Source organism: Psammomys obesus, unplaced genomic scaffold, assembly GCF_907164565.1.
Source record: "Psammomys obesus unplaced genomic scaffold, mPsaObe1.curated_primary_1811, whole genome shotgun sequence".
In the NCBI taxonomy this organism is placed as follows: Eukaryota; Metazoa; Chordata; class Mammalia; order Rodentia; family Muridae; genus Psammomys; species Psammomys obesus.
Genome location: NW_026586816.1, coordinates 10,772 through 29,956, shown reverse-complemented (window position 1 = coordinate 29,956; position 19,185 = coordinate 10,772). Strand labels below are relative to the sequence as shown.

Below are 19,185 nucleotides of genomic sequence, written 5' to 3'. Positions count from 1 at the left end.
ACATGGTAGCTTTAATCTCAGCACTTAGGAGGCAGAGGGAGGTGGATCTCTGTGAATTTAAAGGCACTTTGGTTTACAGAGTGAGTTCTAGGCCAGCCAGGGGTTACAGAATGAGACTTTGTCTCAAAAAACAAAACCCAATAAACCAAACAAAAACAAAACAAAAAGCCAAAAGGCACAGCAGCTGCCTTGGCTCAGAAGATCTGAGATCGCAGCCCAAACAACTCAGCAGAGATTATGTTCCTACTTAGCACACAGAACACAGGGGACTCTGTTGTCTCTGCCCAAGCTGGGTGGAGGCAAATTGAACTCCTCTTTCCCTTCAATCAGGTGTGATATGGGAAGGCATCTATCTTCCTTGTGGGTTTTCATTTGTTCTATAGCAGAAGTTCTCACAGAATTTCCCGGAAGAACAAATGTCATTTTGGTAGTGGGCAAAGGACAGCCCACTGTCCTGGCTGACACCAAGAGAGGAAGGCAAAGGAGTGAGTCAGGGTCATACTTCTTAGATAATCACCGAGATTACTGTGGGGAACAAATTCCTAGCTAGGAGAGATGGGTGTTACTCGATGACTGCTAGAAGGAGGATGGGATGGAAGGAAGAGGCTAGAAGCACCACAGAGAGGCTGGAAGCAGATGGACAGAAGGAGGCTAGTGTTAAAGAGGTGGTCAATAGCCAATTCTCAGAGCCTATGTTTTTATGAAATGATTCCTGGGACCAGATTTCTTCCTTTGGGCATTTAAGCATACAGAACATGAGGTCAGGCTTTGATCCCCAGGATCACAAAAGGCAGAGAGGACACTCTGACTCTCTTCTCTGACACCTTCCCGCCCCAACCCTTAAAAGAGGAAAGAAAGTCCAGGAACTATACTAGTTAAAATGAGTTAAAATGACATAAAAATTCATGCAATTCTTAGATGGATAAGAAAAAAAAAACATAAAAGATCAGCTTTGAAGAACACTGTTGGGATAGGTAAAGAAATCAGAATGTGGACTGCATATTAAATGATAGACCAATGCTACATACCTACGTGTGAAAACTGGTTTAAAGTTAAAGAAGATGATATCCTTTTAATTTTTTTGTTTTATAATTTTTATTTTTTATATTAATAACAGGTTATTTACTTTGTATCCCAGCCGTTGCCTCCTCCCCCATTCCCTTCCAATCCTACCCTCCCTCATCTCCTCTCTGCCTCTTTCCAAGTCTGATAGAGGAGGTCCTTCTCCCCTACCATCTGACCCTAGTTTATCAGGTAGGAAGATGACAGCCTTATAAAATTGCTTGTCTAAGGAAATTGCTTAGGTGGGGGTATTGGAAAAAGGGTAAAGCACTTGCCACTCAAGTGTGAGGACCTAAATTCAAATCCCCAGAACCTATAAAGCCAGACACAGTAACATGCATATGCTATCCTAGTGATTCCAAACCAAAATAGGAAGCAGAAACGGAAGAATCCTTGAAGCTAGTGTGCCACCTAGCCTGGCGTACACAGCTGCAAAACAGAAAGCCTTGACAAGTGAGGACTTACATCTGAGGCTGTCTTCTGGAGAGCACGCACACCTGCATTCACACATGAACCTCTCTCTCTCTTCTCTCTCTCTCACACACACAACACACACATGGTTGCATTTAGGGATCAAAGTACACAAAACAAAGTCTCTAAATAATCCTCAGATGGTTCAAGAATATAAAGCAACATAAGAAAATGGAGCAAAAGCAGCAAAATGTTAAATTGGTTAATCTGGGTAATGGTTATATGGGTGCCCACTGTGTATTTTCTCAAACTGTCTCTCTTGTATAGCCTACAGATTTCAAAACTAAAAGCTCAGGATGTCAGCAAGTTTATGAGAAACCATAAACTGGGAGAAAATACATAAAGAACACTTAGTAGTAAAGGACTGCCATCCAAATATAACAAACTCAAAACTGAGAGAATGAATGACCTATGTTGAAACTGAGCAAAGGATCTGAAGAGCCTCATTAAAGAACTACACAGAGAAATAAGTCTGGGAAAGATGACCTACAACCCGTCTCTAGAGAGCTACACTTAAAACAATGTGACATCACTGCTAGTCTGGCAAATGCTGACAAGGATGTGGGGCAGCGGAAACTATTCACTGCCAATAGGAGTGCAGAGCAGCACAACCACTTTAGAAGATAGTTCGTATAGACTCTTTTTCCAACCATGACATTCTGGAAGAGGTGAAGCTATGGAGACAGTACCAGGATGAATATTTCTCAGGGATGTGGGGGAGGCAGATGAACAGGTAGAACACAAAGGATGCTTACAGTGTGAAACAGTGCCCTATGACACTGAAATGCTGTGTATGTCACTCTGTGTATGCGGAGACTTACATAATATACGACACTAAGAGTGACCCCAATGTGGAGGTGATGTATCAGTGTAGGTATATGGCTTAGAACTGAGTGCCAGATGATGATGGAACAATGGGCAGGTGGGAACTGACTTTTGGCTCTTAAGTTTCTTAAAAAAAAAAAAAAAAAAAACAAAAAAAAACCTCTGGTAGTGGAGCAAAGACTTACTTGATTAAGCATATTTTCGATAAGGAACCTACTCTTTCTTTAAAGTGTGTGCTTGTGTGTGCAAGTGAGACCAGAAAACAACTCTCCAGAGTCATCAATCTCTACTGCCACCTGTAGGATTCAGGGACAGAACTCAGGCTGTCATGCCTGTGCGCAAGCACCTCCACCAGTAAGTGTCTCTACCCAGTGATGCACCTGCTGGCACCTCAGGACCTTATTCATGACTGAAGCAGTTAGCCTAGACCCAAGTCTGTAGCCACTGTAGCATCTGTGGACTCTTGAATGCATGACTGTACTTCATGGGGCATTTTCTATAAAAATCTTGTCTTCAAACAAACAAGAGAACTGAGAACTGACTGTGCCTAGGAGGGCAAGTTCTTCTGTCAACCATACTTGGTTCTCTGGGCACTTCAAAACCATTCCCTATTTCTTGCTACTGAGTTCCTCTGTCTTTTCTCATAAAAAAGACATCCTTTAGAAGTACCTGTGGAAATCACTCAGGTCTTCTGCATCAATATAATCATCTAAGTTCAGAGTCAGGTCTGCCACCTGCTGTGTGCCATGTTCCTAGAAAAGTGAAAACAGAAAATAAGAGATGGGGATATATTCCTCAGTTTACACTGGGGAAGGTAGGCAGGGAACTCAGGAACCCAATGAATACACAACCATAACTTAGAGCTAAACACAAACACAGTCCCAACTAAGAGCCGTCAACTTGCTCATGAGGGGAGTATCAAGGCTGCAGGAGTCACTGCATGGAGCATTCCAGACTGTCAGTACTAACCAACACCGAAGCCTGGAAGGGGACAAGCAATAGTGGTTTCTAGCATTTGGGGTACTGTTTTTGGAAGCTTAGCTTTGAACCTACTTTAAAGAACTATTTCTTTTAATCTGTATAAATTAACCTGAAGGAATTGATTGTTTGCAACTAAGAACCCAGTTCTTAGAAAAGAACTAAATGTTCGTAAGTAATGGAAAGGACAGCAAACTAATATATATTAATGAATGAGAATGATGTATATCTATAAGTATGATGTAAAGACCTCCAAAACATACTGAATGGAAAAAGCCAAGTACAAATAATACAGCCAGATACTTTCGTGTGCACATACGAACAACCAAGACAAAATGAAACAGAAAAAAATGTCATCTACCTCAAGGTGCTCACATGTCAGGGGAAAAATACAGGCATTAAAGCAGAACATAACTAAGCACATAAATATAAGACATTATATGTATCAAATAGAAAATAAACAGCAGAAAGCCATCATTTATATGTGTCTGGCAGGTGGGGACAGGCAGGACTGAACACACAGAGAGAGACAGAGAGAGATCTACCCCTGGGCGGGGGTGGCCACTAAAGGAATGATGGCAGAGGGTATGTATGCATGTGCATGATGTGATAGAGGGGGTAGTCTCCAGGGCAAGAAACTCGAAATGTAAAGGGCCCAAGGCAGTCAAACCTCTCCCCTAAGAAATAAAAGAGCTGCTGAGACTACAACTGTCTTTATTTTCTGTGGTTTCACTGAGTGAGTATTGCTGCGGACAGGAAGTCCCTTTTCTACAAAATACAGGCAATGAACACCTTTGTGCACAAAGCTTTTCTACATATACTATGGTTTCTCACCTCAAAAGAAATGCCCAAAGTGGAATTACTAGGTAAAAACTTTGGGGACATTTCTGAATCCACTGTTAAATGAGCTTCTAAAGAGGCATCTCAACCCTATGCTATTACAGAACCCGGCTTCAGACGCACCAGCACGTTGATGATCATGCCATTCTCCACAGAGACAGCTTTCAGGAGGAGTTTTCTGGCCCCATCCTTAGACTCATACCGGAGGACATATAGTTCTTTATTGCTGTTCCACGTAGTTGGCAGTAGTTCTGACTTCTTATCACTGGGACCTGCCTGAGAAGACACCAGAGTTGAGAAAAGGCAGATCTTGGCCTCTGAACACAGAACTATAAAGGACTGTATTGCCCATGACCTAACCCCACCCTCGCATCAGTTATGTGTCCAGGACACACAGCTGGTTAGAGGTCTGGGGACCAGCACTCTCACTCAGCTATTTGACTGCCCTGGGAACACAGAAGGGACATGTTAGGGATCTGAGGCCTTGGGCTAGGAATATAGCTAAGCAGGAGAGTGCTTGCCTAGCATGTGTGAGGACCTAAGTTTAATTCCTAGAACCAAAATTTAAAATTAAAATAACTATAGCCTTGGCTTAATCGTCATCTCTTCTCTTCCATCCTAACAAACCTAAAACCAGTGTGAAATTAAAAGCAGTATTTTCTACAGTTCAGACTTTGGGCTATCTGTAATAGGATCACAAAATAACTGAAAGCACAGATCCTAACAGAGGCTCTCTAATCAATTGTAGTGGTTTGATAAAAATCATGAACATACAGTCCAATTGCAGCACACAAACAAGATTTAAAAGTTACAAAACAGATGCTTATGTAGTCACTACCTGCACAGGAGATTCATGTCATCAGTCACTAAGAATTATTACTAGAGCCTGTGCACTCCAGGGAAGATCTCTGTCCTCAAGAGTAACCAATATCCCGTATTTGTATTATCTTTTTTACTTTTCCTTCATATTGCATCACTAAATGCAGATATAAAAATATACTGCTTCAGGGGGCTGGAGATACAGCTCAGCCTGGCTGCTCTTCCAGAGGAACCAATTTGACTCCCAGTACCTACATGGAGGCTTTTCGACTATCTGTAACTTCAGTCCCTAGGGATCTGGAACCTTCTTCTGGACTCAGTGGGTACCAGACAGACACAAGATACACAGACATACATCAGACAAAACATGCATACACATTAAGTAAACTAAATATATATTCAAATAAAATATAATCTATCGACCCATCCGTCTATCCATCCATCCCAATGCTTGTGAATTCAATGGCTTTCCACCTTATTTTCTCACTGAACCTGGAGGGCAACCATTCAGCTAGGACTGGCCAATGAGCTCCAGGGATGTGCCTCTTCCTCTACTCAACACTATGCCTGGCTTTTATATGAATACTAGGAATTTTCACTCAGGTACTCATGCTTTCAAGGTAGGCACTTCACCGACTGAGCCATTTTCTTGGCCCGACACTTGCCCTTTTTATCCAGTGTTGTTTTGGGAAGGTGATCCATGTAGATGATTCTGTAGCTGATCTACATACACAACTATACAGTGTTCCATCAAACGATTCTATGATTCTATACAGTGTTCCATTAAATGAATGTGCTATGATTTACAATTTCACTGGCTGATGGACATTAGAAGTACTTCTACTTGATTTCTTTTTCCACTATAAACAATGCTGCTATGAGGATATAGGTGTACACATCTGGCATGCCCAGAGGATGAACTTTTATAAGATAAAAGCAAACTGTGTACCAAATAGTGACGGGAACTCTCAACTTTCAATATGTGAGCTCCTGGTGCTACAAACAGCTTGCAGCATTACTATTACTTACTTGTTTGTTTTTGCTAATCCAGTGGATTGTAAAATATATCTTCATGTGTATTCATTATGATAGTCTCCTTTCTTTTCCTATTTAATAATTCTAAGATTTCCCTGTTTTAGTTATGACTTCTATTGTTGTGATAAAACACCATAACTTGTAACTAGGGGAGGAAAGGGTTTATTTTTATTTACTTTGTTACTTTATTTTTCTACACTACAGTCTAGCATAGAAGTAAGTAAGGGCAGGAACTGAAGCAGGAACTATGAAGAGCACCGCTTTTTGGCTTGTTCATGTTGCTTTATATATACCCCAGAACCACCTAAACAGGGACCTGGGCCCTCTCTCTCACATCAATCGTTAATTAAGAAAATGACCTACAGACTTACCTATCTTAGGTCAATCTTATGGAGGTATTTTCTCAGTGAGGTTTCCTCTTCCCATGTAACTCTAGCTTGTGTTAAGTTGACCCCCAACTACCACCAAAATTAAACAAATAAAAAAACAAAAACAAACAAACAAACAAAAACCCCCAAATGCCTCAACTAACCAAAACATTCCCTTTCATACATTAAAGTATGAGAACAGTTCTCCAATTATAGTAAAAATCAAGCACAGTGATGCTCAGGTGGGGAAGAACGTTCTTAAGCAGGACCCTTAAAAGAAACACAATGCCATTTGTGAGGCAACCCATAACTTAAAGCTTCAGCCACAGATGCTACAGCTAAAAGGAAACACAAGCCCATAAGGGAGGCTTGGAAAACAAACAATAATAAGAGCAGCTAACAGTATAAAAAGGATTTTTGTTTGTTTGTTTTCCCAAATTTATTAGCTATCAGAGAAGTGCACTGAAATAATGAGATCTAGGTTACATCTATCCATCAGCCTAGGACTACGAGTTTGACTGGGCACAAGTAGACCTTCAGATACTACTTGAGAAAATTTAAACTTACAGGCCTTTTGGGTTGCCATCTAGCAGTATTTGGTACTATTAGCTTAGCCTATGAGCCAAGACTCAAATGTCCTCCTAGAAGTAACCTGTGGAGACGCATGGAGACCTGATAAGAGATGAAGATCTTCATCTTAGCTTGGGCTTGAGCAACCAAAGCAGAGGTAAAATGCACAATATGCTGACAGTGGCATATTCCATGGCAATTAGAAGGAATACACTAGATCTAATTATAGCACCATAAGAAAAACTTTATATATGTGTAATGGCAAAAGGAATCTAAGAGCAGGAGATGAGGAATTCTATGAAATACTGTCCTCCCCTGGACACATCATGGCTATTGTGCTCATGAACTCACAGCAATATGGTTACCTGTATAAGATCAAGTCAACAAGATAAGCAATATTTCAGCAGGAAGCTGTGGGTTATAACAGGAGTATAGAGAGGGACTCATGAAGTGGGAATTTAGAGGGGGAAAAGGAGGAGCTGGAAAAACAGTTTATGGTCCAATACCATTTATGAAAAAAAAAATCTTTAAATACCATACTTATACTGTCAACACAGAACAGCATGACAACAAGCTGTGTTCATGAGAATATGGTGGGAAGGAGTGAGGCTAGAGATGGAGAAAACTGACAAGGTTCAGACATAAAGGACTTTACAAAGCAAGTACAAGGGAAGGCCACCTCTGGTGCTTGGAAATCCTTTGGCAGAGGAGTCCTAATCAAACTTGGCTAGGTGACAATAAAACTACAGGCCTTAAGCAGAGAAAGGAGAGTGATGAGAAAACAAAAGTAAAACCAACCACAGCTCTGAGAAACTACTCCCTTGCCTAAACTGGGCAACTTCCTATAGTGTTGTGGATTTTAAGGGTTACATAAGCCAGGGGTGACATACCTTATCTATGTCCTTTGATGTTTTCCTGTCTTCCATGTACAACATCTGTCCTACCAGCATGCTGTCCTGGCTTAAAGACAACCTGTTCTGCTTTCCACCTCAACACCTTCACTCCAGAGCAAGACAGAATTGCTGGGGTCAGTTAAAGCTGATGCGTCACTGTGATTAAGGCTGATGTTCCACAGAAAACAGACACTGGACAGGTCCAACACATCACGTGGCTGCCCTCTGCACCTTGATATGAAATATCAAGTGTCCCAGAGGCTATGGTTGGCAAGTAACCAAAACATATGCTTTTATAATTTAACTCCCTCAGATGAAGACTCTAAGGCCTGAGAGGTGCTGAGGCCTATTAAAGGTCAGAACAGGTCAGGTTGCAGATTTTTCCCAGACAGACTGGCCCTAAGAATGTAAAGGTAACTGCCATTTTAGGCAAAATCCTGAGGCTAGAAACATTCTTTAACAGTCACTGAGCTCAACCCAGGGCCTCTAAGCTAGAATGCAACCAACCAACCAAACCAACCAGACAAAACCGCACACATAAACAGACCATTTCTCTTTCTTTATAATCTTCAGAAAGCCAAATTTTCTAACTCACGTCTATGGCCATCTCCATGCCCTTGCCACTTAAGTCACATCACACAGCTATAGAATTCTTATGGAGAGTAGGCATGACCTCAATAGGAGACCAAACCAATGACATATTTTTGTTCAAGTCAACGAATACTTTGTTTTTCAAATCAAACCTTATATGCACAGCTCTAGAGCACTAGAGACAAAACCAAAGAGAAAGTGGACAATACAGCTCTCTATTTAACTGCTGAGTCAGTATTACATGGTCAAGTACATACTTTCTTTCCCTCTTATCACCCACAGAAGGTGGGTGGCATGAAGCAGCTAGAGAGACAACACAAATATCATCAGAGTCTGGCAAGCATTATTAGTTTGCTGGCTCCAAGCTGGAAAATAAAATTTTCTAATAAATAAATTAACAGGAAAGTTGCCTCCTTTTTATTTATTTATTTATTTATTTTGCTTCTATTCTGAATGAGAGCACCTCATCAGCAGTGAGTAGAGGACAAGTGCAACCTGGGCCACTTTAGAAGACGGGCAGCAAGAAACAAATGCAACACTCTAACCTGAAATCCAAACACTGTCCCCTCTAAGGGCATGCAGGAGTTAGTATTGAGGTAGACAGTGGGTCAGCAGGCAATGCTGTCCAAAATTCCCATTCCCCAGGCTCCTTGTCCTTCCCAAAGATGTCTGTATCCTGCATCTTCAAGTCCTGAGGAGCTACTTGAGGTACAAAGGGAGAGAATATGGGGAAGGGGAGAGGAGAGAAATCAGTAAAAATGTTTGTGTATTGATTCTTTCGATATGGGTAAAGTGTGAAAGGGGTAGAATGATCTGAGTCCTCAGTTGTATAGGTCAGACAGGAATGGAGCAGCAGCAGGGACATGCCTGGTTAGTGCTTAGGATGTTCAAAGTGTGTCTGCAAGTGGATCTATAAAGCTTTGTTAGGAAGGAAAAATACTAAGACTGCCGTATATCTAAGAAGCTGAAAATATTTAGGGGTTTGGAAACTGATGCAGAGAGAAATGAGCAAAAGACTAATATCTCACTATAAAATCCAAGGAGTGTGGGAGGCCTTCTTTCCAGAATTGGCCTGAGTTCTTAGTGCCAAGACAGTGACACAGTGGGGCAGGCCTAGAGTTCCGAGTCCTCAAACATTATTATGTGGACTCAAACATATTTTATTGTAGCTGGGAAGCTATTTTCTCTGGTGAGACAGATAGGAAATGAAGGGGCAGTAAGGGGACCAGAGCCAGTTCACCCAAAAACCTAACATACAGGCAGACATGGAGTGAGAGGATTATGAGGAAGGGGCAGAGAAAAGGAGAATGCTAGGGCAGAGAATGTGATGTTAAGGGGGTGTCAACAAGGCACCATCAGTTAAGAGCCAGAATCTGGAGATGGGAGAGTAGGTGCGAGTCTAGTAAGACATTTCACAACCAAGGTATGTGTATGAAGTTGCTAGGAAGGTGCTGTTTCTAGAAGCTTGGGCTGTGGTTGGTCCATCATGCTAAGTGGTGAAGAAGGGGTCCTAGAATACGGCTGAGTGGGCCACAGTTCACTGCCATATTTGTGCTTGGACCCAAGTGTCTGGGGGTTACTTAGTTGGGTGCATAGCACTGAGTATTCCACGCCATGACTGTACGATAAAGATGCTTTGGGGAAATCGGGTGAATGAGGACCTTGAGGAAGCTCCTAGCCACACGACACTGCCTGAGCGACTGCTGGGCTGTTCCGGGACCTTTCCGTTCTCGGGTTTATACATACACTGTGCCAGCTGTTGCACAAGCGCCAGGAGCGCAGAAGTGCGGCGTCAGAAGCCTCGGGCCCTGGTTTGGCAAGGTCAGACAAAGCCTTTAGGCCTCTGGTTTCAGATTCCCCTCCACCCAGGCTGGCTCCGCAGCGTACCTGGTCGCCGGTGCCCAAGCCATAGTAGCCGTTTGTCACCACTTCCCAGTGGAGGAAGCAGACGAGTGCGTCCTGCGAACAGCTGATGGCCGGCGCCGCCGATGCGAAGAGAACCTCTAAGCCCGCCATGGACGCTCGCGGCTTCTGTGGGGAAGGAAGAAAATTAGGGGACTTTGCAGCAAACCGCTCCGCTTAAGAAGAGAGGGACTGCGAGTGGCGGCAACGCCCCGAGGCGCAAGCTTCGCTTTCGGCTCTGTCCGCACCTGCGCGGAAACGCAGGAACCTGGGCCGGAAATCGCTCTCGTATTTGTAGGCGCTCCCGGCTGGAAACGCCGGCGCCAAACTAGAAGGTTCCGCTAGTCCCGCGCACTGCTTGTCAAAGCCTTATTCTGCTTCTGCGCACAGCAGACTGACTGCCAAGTGCCAGGCTGGTAATCCCTGGGGAGAGGCCACCTGCTGCCAACTACAGCAGACTTCTCATCTGCAAAGTGGAGTGTGTACTAGGTTAGGGAAGATTTTACACAATCTGGCTTAGCACCTTATTCTGCACGCTAAACGTGGATGCATTTATTGAACTCTTCAGATCCAATCTCATGCAGTTGGTATTAAGGACAGTATTACACCACTCTGTAGATTTGGAAATTATGTCACAGTCAGCCAGTGAGCGGTAGACTTGCTCCTGGGAGCGTAATTTGGCTTCTAGAGTTAAATAAATATATATAATTATATATATAATTATATGTAATATATAAATCTATACATAATATATAAATATAATATACAAAGTTATATATAAATCTATATATAATATATATGTTGATTGCATGATAAATCCTGTGCAGAAATCTTTATATCCCTCTCAACAAATTCACGGAGTATATTTTATTACACATCCTCACTTTGCAAGTGACAAAACAGACCAGAGAGTTGACGTGACTGTACCCAAGAAAACACAGCTTTTGACCACAGTTGAAGCCCATGAGTTAATTGCCAAATGTCAGCCACTTGTTCACCTATCTCCAACAAGATTTTTACCACCTCTTATTTCTTCAAAATTTTAAAAGTTCAATATATATTTTTTATAGTCAAAACTTCCCATTCTGGTTGATACCATGGCCCAATTGTCATCTTTTATTTTGGTGCCGGGGAACTGGCTGTTTCTGCTACACTGTTTTCACCCTACAGAGGGATTTGATTAAAACACAGGGAACACTATGCTTCTTAGGTCCAAACCGCCCAAAGTTCCACCACAAAGTTCAGTCTAGGTCTGCCACTCTCTTACTCCACACACTCCTCTTATGCCTTTCTGATGTCACCTCCAAGCATCCTTTCACCCCTGTTCTGACTTCCTTTACTTCCCTCAGCTCTCATAATTAGGTGAACAAGCAACAGGGCCTGACCTGATAGAATTGTCTAGTGTGTGTGTGTGTGTTAAGATAAAAGCAATCCAGTGTGAAAGCTGCCATTTTGGAAGTGCTCTGAGGCCCGCACAAACCCACAGGAAGCATATGATTAAAGTGAGGGTCAGGAAGGGCTTCTTAGAGAAAAGATGGCCAACTGTACAGAACTCTTACGGAAGAATAAAGAAATGTTCCTGTGAAAGAGAACAGCATGTGCAAAGGCACTGTGGCGGGAAGCGCAGCCATCCCTGTGGGGCTGCAGAATCAACACTGCCTTGCTCATCTCTTGTGCATCTTTACTCCCTACACCTGTAGTTCTCAACCTGTGGGTCATGACCCCTCACAGGGTTGCATATCAGATACCCTGCAAATCAAATACTTAACATTACGATTCATAGCAGAAGCAAAATTACAGTTTTGAAGTAGTGAAATAGTTTTATGAAATAGTTTTATGGTTGGGGGTCACCACAACATGAGAAACTGTACTAAAGGGTCACAGCATTAGGAATGTTGATATCCACTACTCTACACTGTGCTCTAGCAGTTGGCGGCATGTCAAGGGGATGGGCATGCAACAGAGAAAGCTATCCGCCCCAGTAGGGAGGAGAATTTTATCACTGAAGTAAGTTAAAATTGCTGGTTTGTGATGATAATAAAAGGAGGGCTAGACTTTTGGTCAGTGTTATTAGTGCTTTTAAGTTTTTCTCCTGCTGGTGTGTGTGTGTTTTGTTGTTTGATTTTGTTTGTCTGTTAGTTTTGCCGTGGAACCTCTCTCTTCTTGAGCCACCGGTTCTCTCAGCCTTGGTTCCACACAGTTTTGCATATCATGTGGCTTGCTGCTCACATGCCTCCCTTTTTTTTTTATACACCATTGCCTATATTACTGTGGCTTCCTCCGAAAGCCAATGCTAAAGATGTGGTGTCTATAATCCCAAGACTTGGGAAGAAGAGACAGAGGATACAGCGTTTAAAGGCCAATCTCAGATTCATGATGAGCTCAAGACTGTCCTGGGCTACAGGAGATCCTGTTTTGACTTATGTGGGAGCTGATTCAATACCTAGCAGGAAGGCTGGCCTAAAGGAGATGCCTGAGCAAGCCTCTGCTGGAGCTCACACTTGCTGGAACAAGGAGGAGAGAGATTTCAGAGCTATCCAACTCAGGACTGGGGATCTGGGATAGTGTTTCACTCAGATAAGAGCTACTTCTAGAATTCTGGAAAACCCTCAGGTAGAGTGTTACAGAATTCAGAGGAAGTGGCTTTGGTGCTTACAGGTGACGGCCGAGATGAGCAGGGAATGGTATCTGCTGTTGTCCTCCTATCCCCAGCAAAGGGTGCCTTGTGCACAGAAAGTCTGTTGTCTCAGGAGTCAGCTTGGGAAAGACATTAGCATACTGAAAGACCAGAGCTGAGCTCTGCCTCTTGCACCAGCCTGTAAGTCCCCTGAGGGCCTGGCTGTGTTCTGTCCATCCCGATCCCAGTACCTTCCACCCACAGGAACAAGTGAGAGGATTCTCTGAACTAGAAGTTCTTTCTACCTTCCCTGGTCCATCTAGATGTTTCTGTGGACTTACCTACATCAGCAAGGATCCCAGTCTGCCCTGGAAGACCTGGGAGAAGCTAGGACACGAGCAGGTGGGAGGTACGCAGGTTGACACCTGTCAACCTGGGTGGAAAAGGCCCATGACAGATAAGGGCACAGGATGACAGGAAGAACTGGTAGGAGGCTGCAGCCACCAGTTCCTGGTTGCCAAGTGACAGCACTGTGTACATTCCAAGCTCTGTGCTCTCTTGGAAACTGTCAAGAGATGAGCTATAGGACAGGCAATGGAAACAATAAGGAGGAGTCCAGCCAGCATCGTTTTCCTTTGGCTTCAGCTCAGCCACTCACCTTCTCCAGAGAGCTCTTTATAATAGATATTGTTCTGTACTTCCACCAAATGGCTGCCTAGAAACCAGGGCTTCCCATCCCCTTTGCCTCTGGATATACAACATAATTGCCACTAAGAGCAAACAACAACTTTCTTTTGAAATATAATTTTAATTTAATACTATTAGTTTTTCAAAGATTTTTTTTATTGTGGCCAAACACACAGAACAGAGTTTATTTGTCATTTCAATAATTTGTAATCACACAATTTAGTGACACCAGGGGAATTTGTACTGTGTAAGTGTCACCACCCTTCAGCTCCAGGCTTTTCATTTTGCCAGACTGAAACTCTGTTCATTCAACACTAATCTCCCACATCTCCTGTCAGTGGGTGGCAGCCACTATTCTACTTTCTATCTCTATGAATTTGACTCTGTGGGCAACACAGAGATGGGTGAACACGTGTGACTTCAAGACTCTGCTTTCTATTTTTTAGGGGTTTAAACCTAAAAATGGAATTGTGGAATTATACATAATTTCTATTTTTAAAACAGGGTTTTATGTATCTCAGGCTGGCCTCAAACTTATATAAGACCTAGAACTTCTGATCCTCCAGAATACTGGAATTACAGGTGAGTGCCACCATATTTCATTTATGTGATGCTGGAGATAGGGTCCAGGGCTTGGGGCATGCTACCATGTAGCCCATCCCTTAATTTTTAAGCTTATGAGGACCACCACATAGTGTTTACCCAGGTCTATACTACTTTTTAGTCTCATATACAGTGCATAAAGGTTTCAGTATGGACACATCTGATAGGAGTCACCCAAATGGGTATGAAGTGATATTCTTTTCTTAGGATACACAGTATTAGGTTTCATTTTGGCATTTATTGTGGTTTTGATTTGCATTTCTCTCATGCTCTGTGATGCTGAACATCCTCTGGTGTGGCTCCTATTTGGAGAAATGTCTGTTTAAAGTCTTGGCTTGTTTTCTGATTGCTTTTCAGGATTTTTTCCCCATATGTTTTAAGTGTTATTCCATATCAACTGCATGATTTACAAATACTCCCTCCCTTTTTGCAGGTTGCTTTTTTACTCTGTTTGATCTTCTCTCTCCCTCTCTTCCCCCATGTGTGTGCATGCATGTTTGTGTATGTAAGTATACAGGTGTGCATTTGTGTGTGTATGTTTGTGTTGGAGTCCAGAGAAGAGCCTCTATTGTCATTCTCGAACAGCTGTCTACCTTGATTTTTTGAGACAGGGCCTCTAAATGGGAGTTGGGGCTTGCTCATTCAGTAAGCTGACCAGCCAGTGACTTTGAGGTATTGGCCTGTTCCTGCCTTCCCAGTGCTGTGATTATAACTATCTACTGTAAGACCTGAGGGTCTAAAATAAAGTTTCCTCTACTATCAGGAAGAACCAGAGGGTGGTAATCGAGGGACGGGTATTCTTTTTCTATTAACTCTTCAATGCGTTGTTTAACCTGTTTTTGTCTGACCTGATCCTGCAGCCCTCCTCTGTCTGAGAGGTGAATGGGAGGTATCTTACTCCAGCATACAGGCTTCTCTACCATCCCCGAACAAGGGGCTTGGAATAATTGAGATCCATGGCCTCCTCTTGGCATGTCATGGGACCAATCGTCTATCCTCATGGCCCCCTGACTTGGTTCAATATGGCAGTGAAACAGGTGGTGTTATCTTTTCCAGTACATTGTTGCACAACCCCATAGCAACTGCTATGCACAGCCTGTTGATAGGTATCACAAGGGCAAGGGCTGGGGCGCCCATTTACATAAGGAATCATTTTAGGCTTGGTTACACAATGCCATTCTAAACTTGGAGTGCTCCCTGAAGGTTGTAGGGCTCTTTATGCCCATTTATCGCCACACTCAACTTGAGCATAGGCCTTGTTGGGCCCCCAAATCTCACCATTTAGTAAGGCTCTGGCATTCATCACCCCACTCTTGCAATCACAGGGTTTACCATACATTGCTCCAGGGCCTTGCAAGCCTGGTGAGGATCGCTAAAACTCCCGTCAATAGTTACCCAATTGAGTACAAACAGCACCACCCAGAGGTACCATTGTCTGTCCACTTTACTGGTCGGAGAGTTCATTGTCTCTGATGAGTTTCAGTTTTAATGGGTTGCTGGAGGCTTGGATTTTCCAGTGTCGGCAGTCTTGATGTGTGACACATGGATCCAAGCTGCGATGCCCTCTACTTTGACGGCTGTTGGGGTGGTGGGTAGGACGTAATAAGGACCCTTCCACCTAGGTTCCAGATTTTGGCTGCAGTGTCATTGCATGTACACCAGATCTCCAACCTGGAACTGCTGGGGCACCTCCAAGGACCTGGGCACATATGCGCTGCCAACCTTTCTCCAAATCTCTTTCTGAATAAGCTGCAGTCCTTTCAGCCTGGACAACAAGTCAGAGTTACCACTAGTTATGTCAAGGGGGTCCCCAAGAAGAGTCAGTGGAGCAGGAACCCAATATAGTAGTTAGAAGGGCGTTAAGCCTAGTAGTGAGGGAGTATTTCTGACTCTAAAGAGGACCAAGGGAAGGAGCACCACCCAGTCACCGCCAGTCTCCATGGTCAATTTGGTGGGAGTCTTTTTTAGAGTTCTATTCATTCTCTCTACCTGTCCTGAACTTTGGGGTCTACAAGCACAGGGTAACTTCCAATCAAGCCCCAGAAACCTGGCCACCTCCTGGCTTACCTGAGCAACGAAGGCTAGCCCATTGTCTGACCCAATTGCCTTTGAAATACTGAACTGAGGAAAAATGTCTTCCAGAATCTTTTTGGCCACGACCAGAGTGGTTTCTTTCTTTGTGGGAAAAGCTTCCACCCATCCAGAGAAAGTGTCCACAAAAACCAGGAGATATTTATTGCCATACCTGGCTGGTTTATTTTCAGTGAAATCCACTTCCCAATACATTCTGGGTCTAGTTCCTCTCACCCGCTTCCCTGGGCTCTGGAAACTCTTACCTGTGTTTACCCTCTGGCAAGGTTCACACGCCCTAGTCACTCTCTCAGTCAGGGCGGTGAGGTTTAGTATTCGGTACTGGGTTTGGCGGGCAACTTCAGCCAATTTCTTTGCCCCCAAGTGAGTCCACTTATGCATCTGAGTTACTAATCTCTCAATGTCTTCCTGTGGTATAATGATCTTACCTTTAGAGTCAATCCATGCCCCCACACCAATGTCAAATATCCCCTGTTTTTACCATATTAACTTTAAGTCACTTTCTGAGTAGTTTAGTCATTCTTCTCTGGGCAGTTCAGCAGTTAGTACCACTGGGACAGAGTTTCCTCTAGCAGCTGCTTTAGCCTCCTAATCGGCCATATTATTCCCCTTTACTGCCTTGGAAGTCCCCTTCTGATGTACTGGGCAATGAATAATGCATACCTTGTCGGGCAGCAACAAGGCATTGAGCAAAGCCAGAATCTCATTTTTATTTTTTATCTCTTTACCAGCGTATGTTAGCAGGCCTCTCTGCTGGTAAATGGCCCCGTGCACATGGGCTGTTGCAAAGGCGTACCAACTATCAGTGTAGATGTTTATCTTTTTACCCCTTCCCAGAGTTAATGCCTGGGTTAAAGCAATCAATTCAGCTCGCTGAGCAGAAGTGCCCCCCGGCAATGCCTGGGCCCATATTACCTTATGTTCATCTACCACCGCTGCCCCCCTGCCTTTCTCTTCCCATTCTCCAAAAAACTGCCTTCATCCATACAGTATGTCACCTCGGCATCAGGCAGAGGCTGATCTTTCAAGTCCTTTTGCCATCCCTGTTCCTCTGCTAGAACCTTTTGTAAGACCTGGGGTCTTACAGCTCAGGAGTTCAAGATCGGGCCCTTCCTAGAAACTCCCACAGACCACGACTCCCTGTAAAAGCAAGAGGTTTAATTTAACCATTGCACAATGGGGTCACCCCTGCCGGTCAGCAAAGAGTGGCACTGGGAGACAAAGACCTTAGGTTTTTAAAAGAAAAATTGCGGGAAATTTGAAGTTGCAGTTTTGGCAATTTAGGATTGGATGAGGAAGCTATAAAGTAAGATAATTGGTTAGTCTTAGATGCTCAAGCTTGGCCAGTCCTGCCAAGTGTGGATGCAGCTGCAATTGAAGGTGGGGATGGTTAGCTCATCCTTGAAGATTGGGGCTGCGGACTTTTGGCTTGGAGGTCAGGAGCTACTCAGAAGAAGGATTGAGGCCGTCTGGGTTGGTTGCTAAGAAACACTATCTTGAAGACAAGGGTCTGGTCCTTCTTTTTACTGAGTGAAGGACATTGCTTGCTCACTTTTTTTATATCTGTCCTCACAGATAGGGTCACATTTCTCCATTCTCTGGAAAGGTACTAAGAGGCTTTAGCTTAACCTGGACCTAAACCTCAAAACTATAGGCTTTAGAAGACATACAGGTTACAAAGTTAGTCTAACCCTTTCACTGCAAACAATCATGCTCCGCTGGATTTCTGGATCTGGCAATAAGGTGGCAGGGTTTAGCCTCATAGCCAGGGCAAAGGTGACTCTATTGTTATTCAAGAGCAAAGCCTGGTAATGCGTCATGCGGGCTTCGTGAGCCAGTGATCAGGTGGCTGCCTTATGACACTCTCAAGGGTATGAGGAGCATAGATGGGGAGGTCCTGTCCCAGAGTCAGTTTGTCTGCATCTTTTACTAGTGCCGCCACTGCCGCTACTATTCGCAGGCAGCTTGGCCATCCTGCCGCTACTGAATCAAGCTTTTTGGATAGATAGGCTACCGGTCTCTTCCAGGGTCCAATTTCCTGTGTTAGCACCCCTTTGGCCATTCCCCGATTCTCAGCCACATAGATATGGAAGGGTTTGGTTACATCAGGGGGTCCCAATGCTGGGGCCGACATTAAGGCTTGTTTGATATAATCAAATACAGCTTGTTCATTCTTTCCCCAGATGAAAGTGTCATTGCCCTTTGTAAGGGCATACAGAGGGGCTGCCATCTTGGCAAATCCCGGAATCCACAGCCAGCAAAACCCTACTGTACCTAAAAATTCTCTCAGTTGTTTAGTAGTCCACGGAGGGGGAATATGAAATACAGTCTCTTTTCTAGCCTCCAATAGCCATCTCTTTCCCTCTCTTAATATATATATATATATATATATATATATAGCCTCCAATAGCCATCTCTTTCCCTCTCTTTATATATATATATATATATATACCAATATATATATATATATATATATATATATATATATATATATATATATACCAGGTAACTGACCTGTTTCCTGCAGAGCTGGGCCTTTTTTTGTATGGGCAATCCATACAATCATTAGGTCTTACTTCAAAAGCCTGTATGCCACAAAATTTGAACACTATTTTCCTGATAAGATGAACAAGGAGATTCTGTTTACATTCTGTTGACATTACTCTTTTGCATCTTGAAAAATAATTTCCTAGTATGCAACTCCTTTGGCCAAGCCACAGCATTTAAACTGTGAAGAAAAAAGCAGAAGGGAATTCAATCATTAACATAGCCATAAACATTGTCATTCATTGAATTGTTTTTCTAAACGTCACTACAAAGATGTCTCTTATGC

At 43.3% G+C, this 19,185-nt stretch overlaps 1 protein-coding gene across 1 annotated transcript in view; it reads right to left on the bottom strand.

Moving 5' to 3' along the window:
• Psmf1 (proteasome inhibitor subunit 1) overlaps window positions 1-10,626 on the bottom strand; it is a 22,655-nt gene extending 12,029 nt beyond the window's left edge. The window contains exons 1-3 of the mRNA XM_055602617.1: window positions 10,340-10,626; window positions 4,300-4,452; window positions 3,028-3,110 (exon numbers count right to left, since the gene is read on the bottom strand). Coding sequence (XP_055458592.1) covers window positions 3,028-3,110; window positions 4,300-4,452; window positions 10,340-10,468 — 365 coding nt within the window. The 5' untranslated portion in view covers window positions 10,469-10,626. The remainder of the gene's footprint in view (window positions 1-3,027; window positions 3,111-4,299; window positions 4,453-10,339) is intronic.
• Window positions 10,627-19,185: the final 8,559 nt, after the last annotated feature.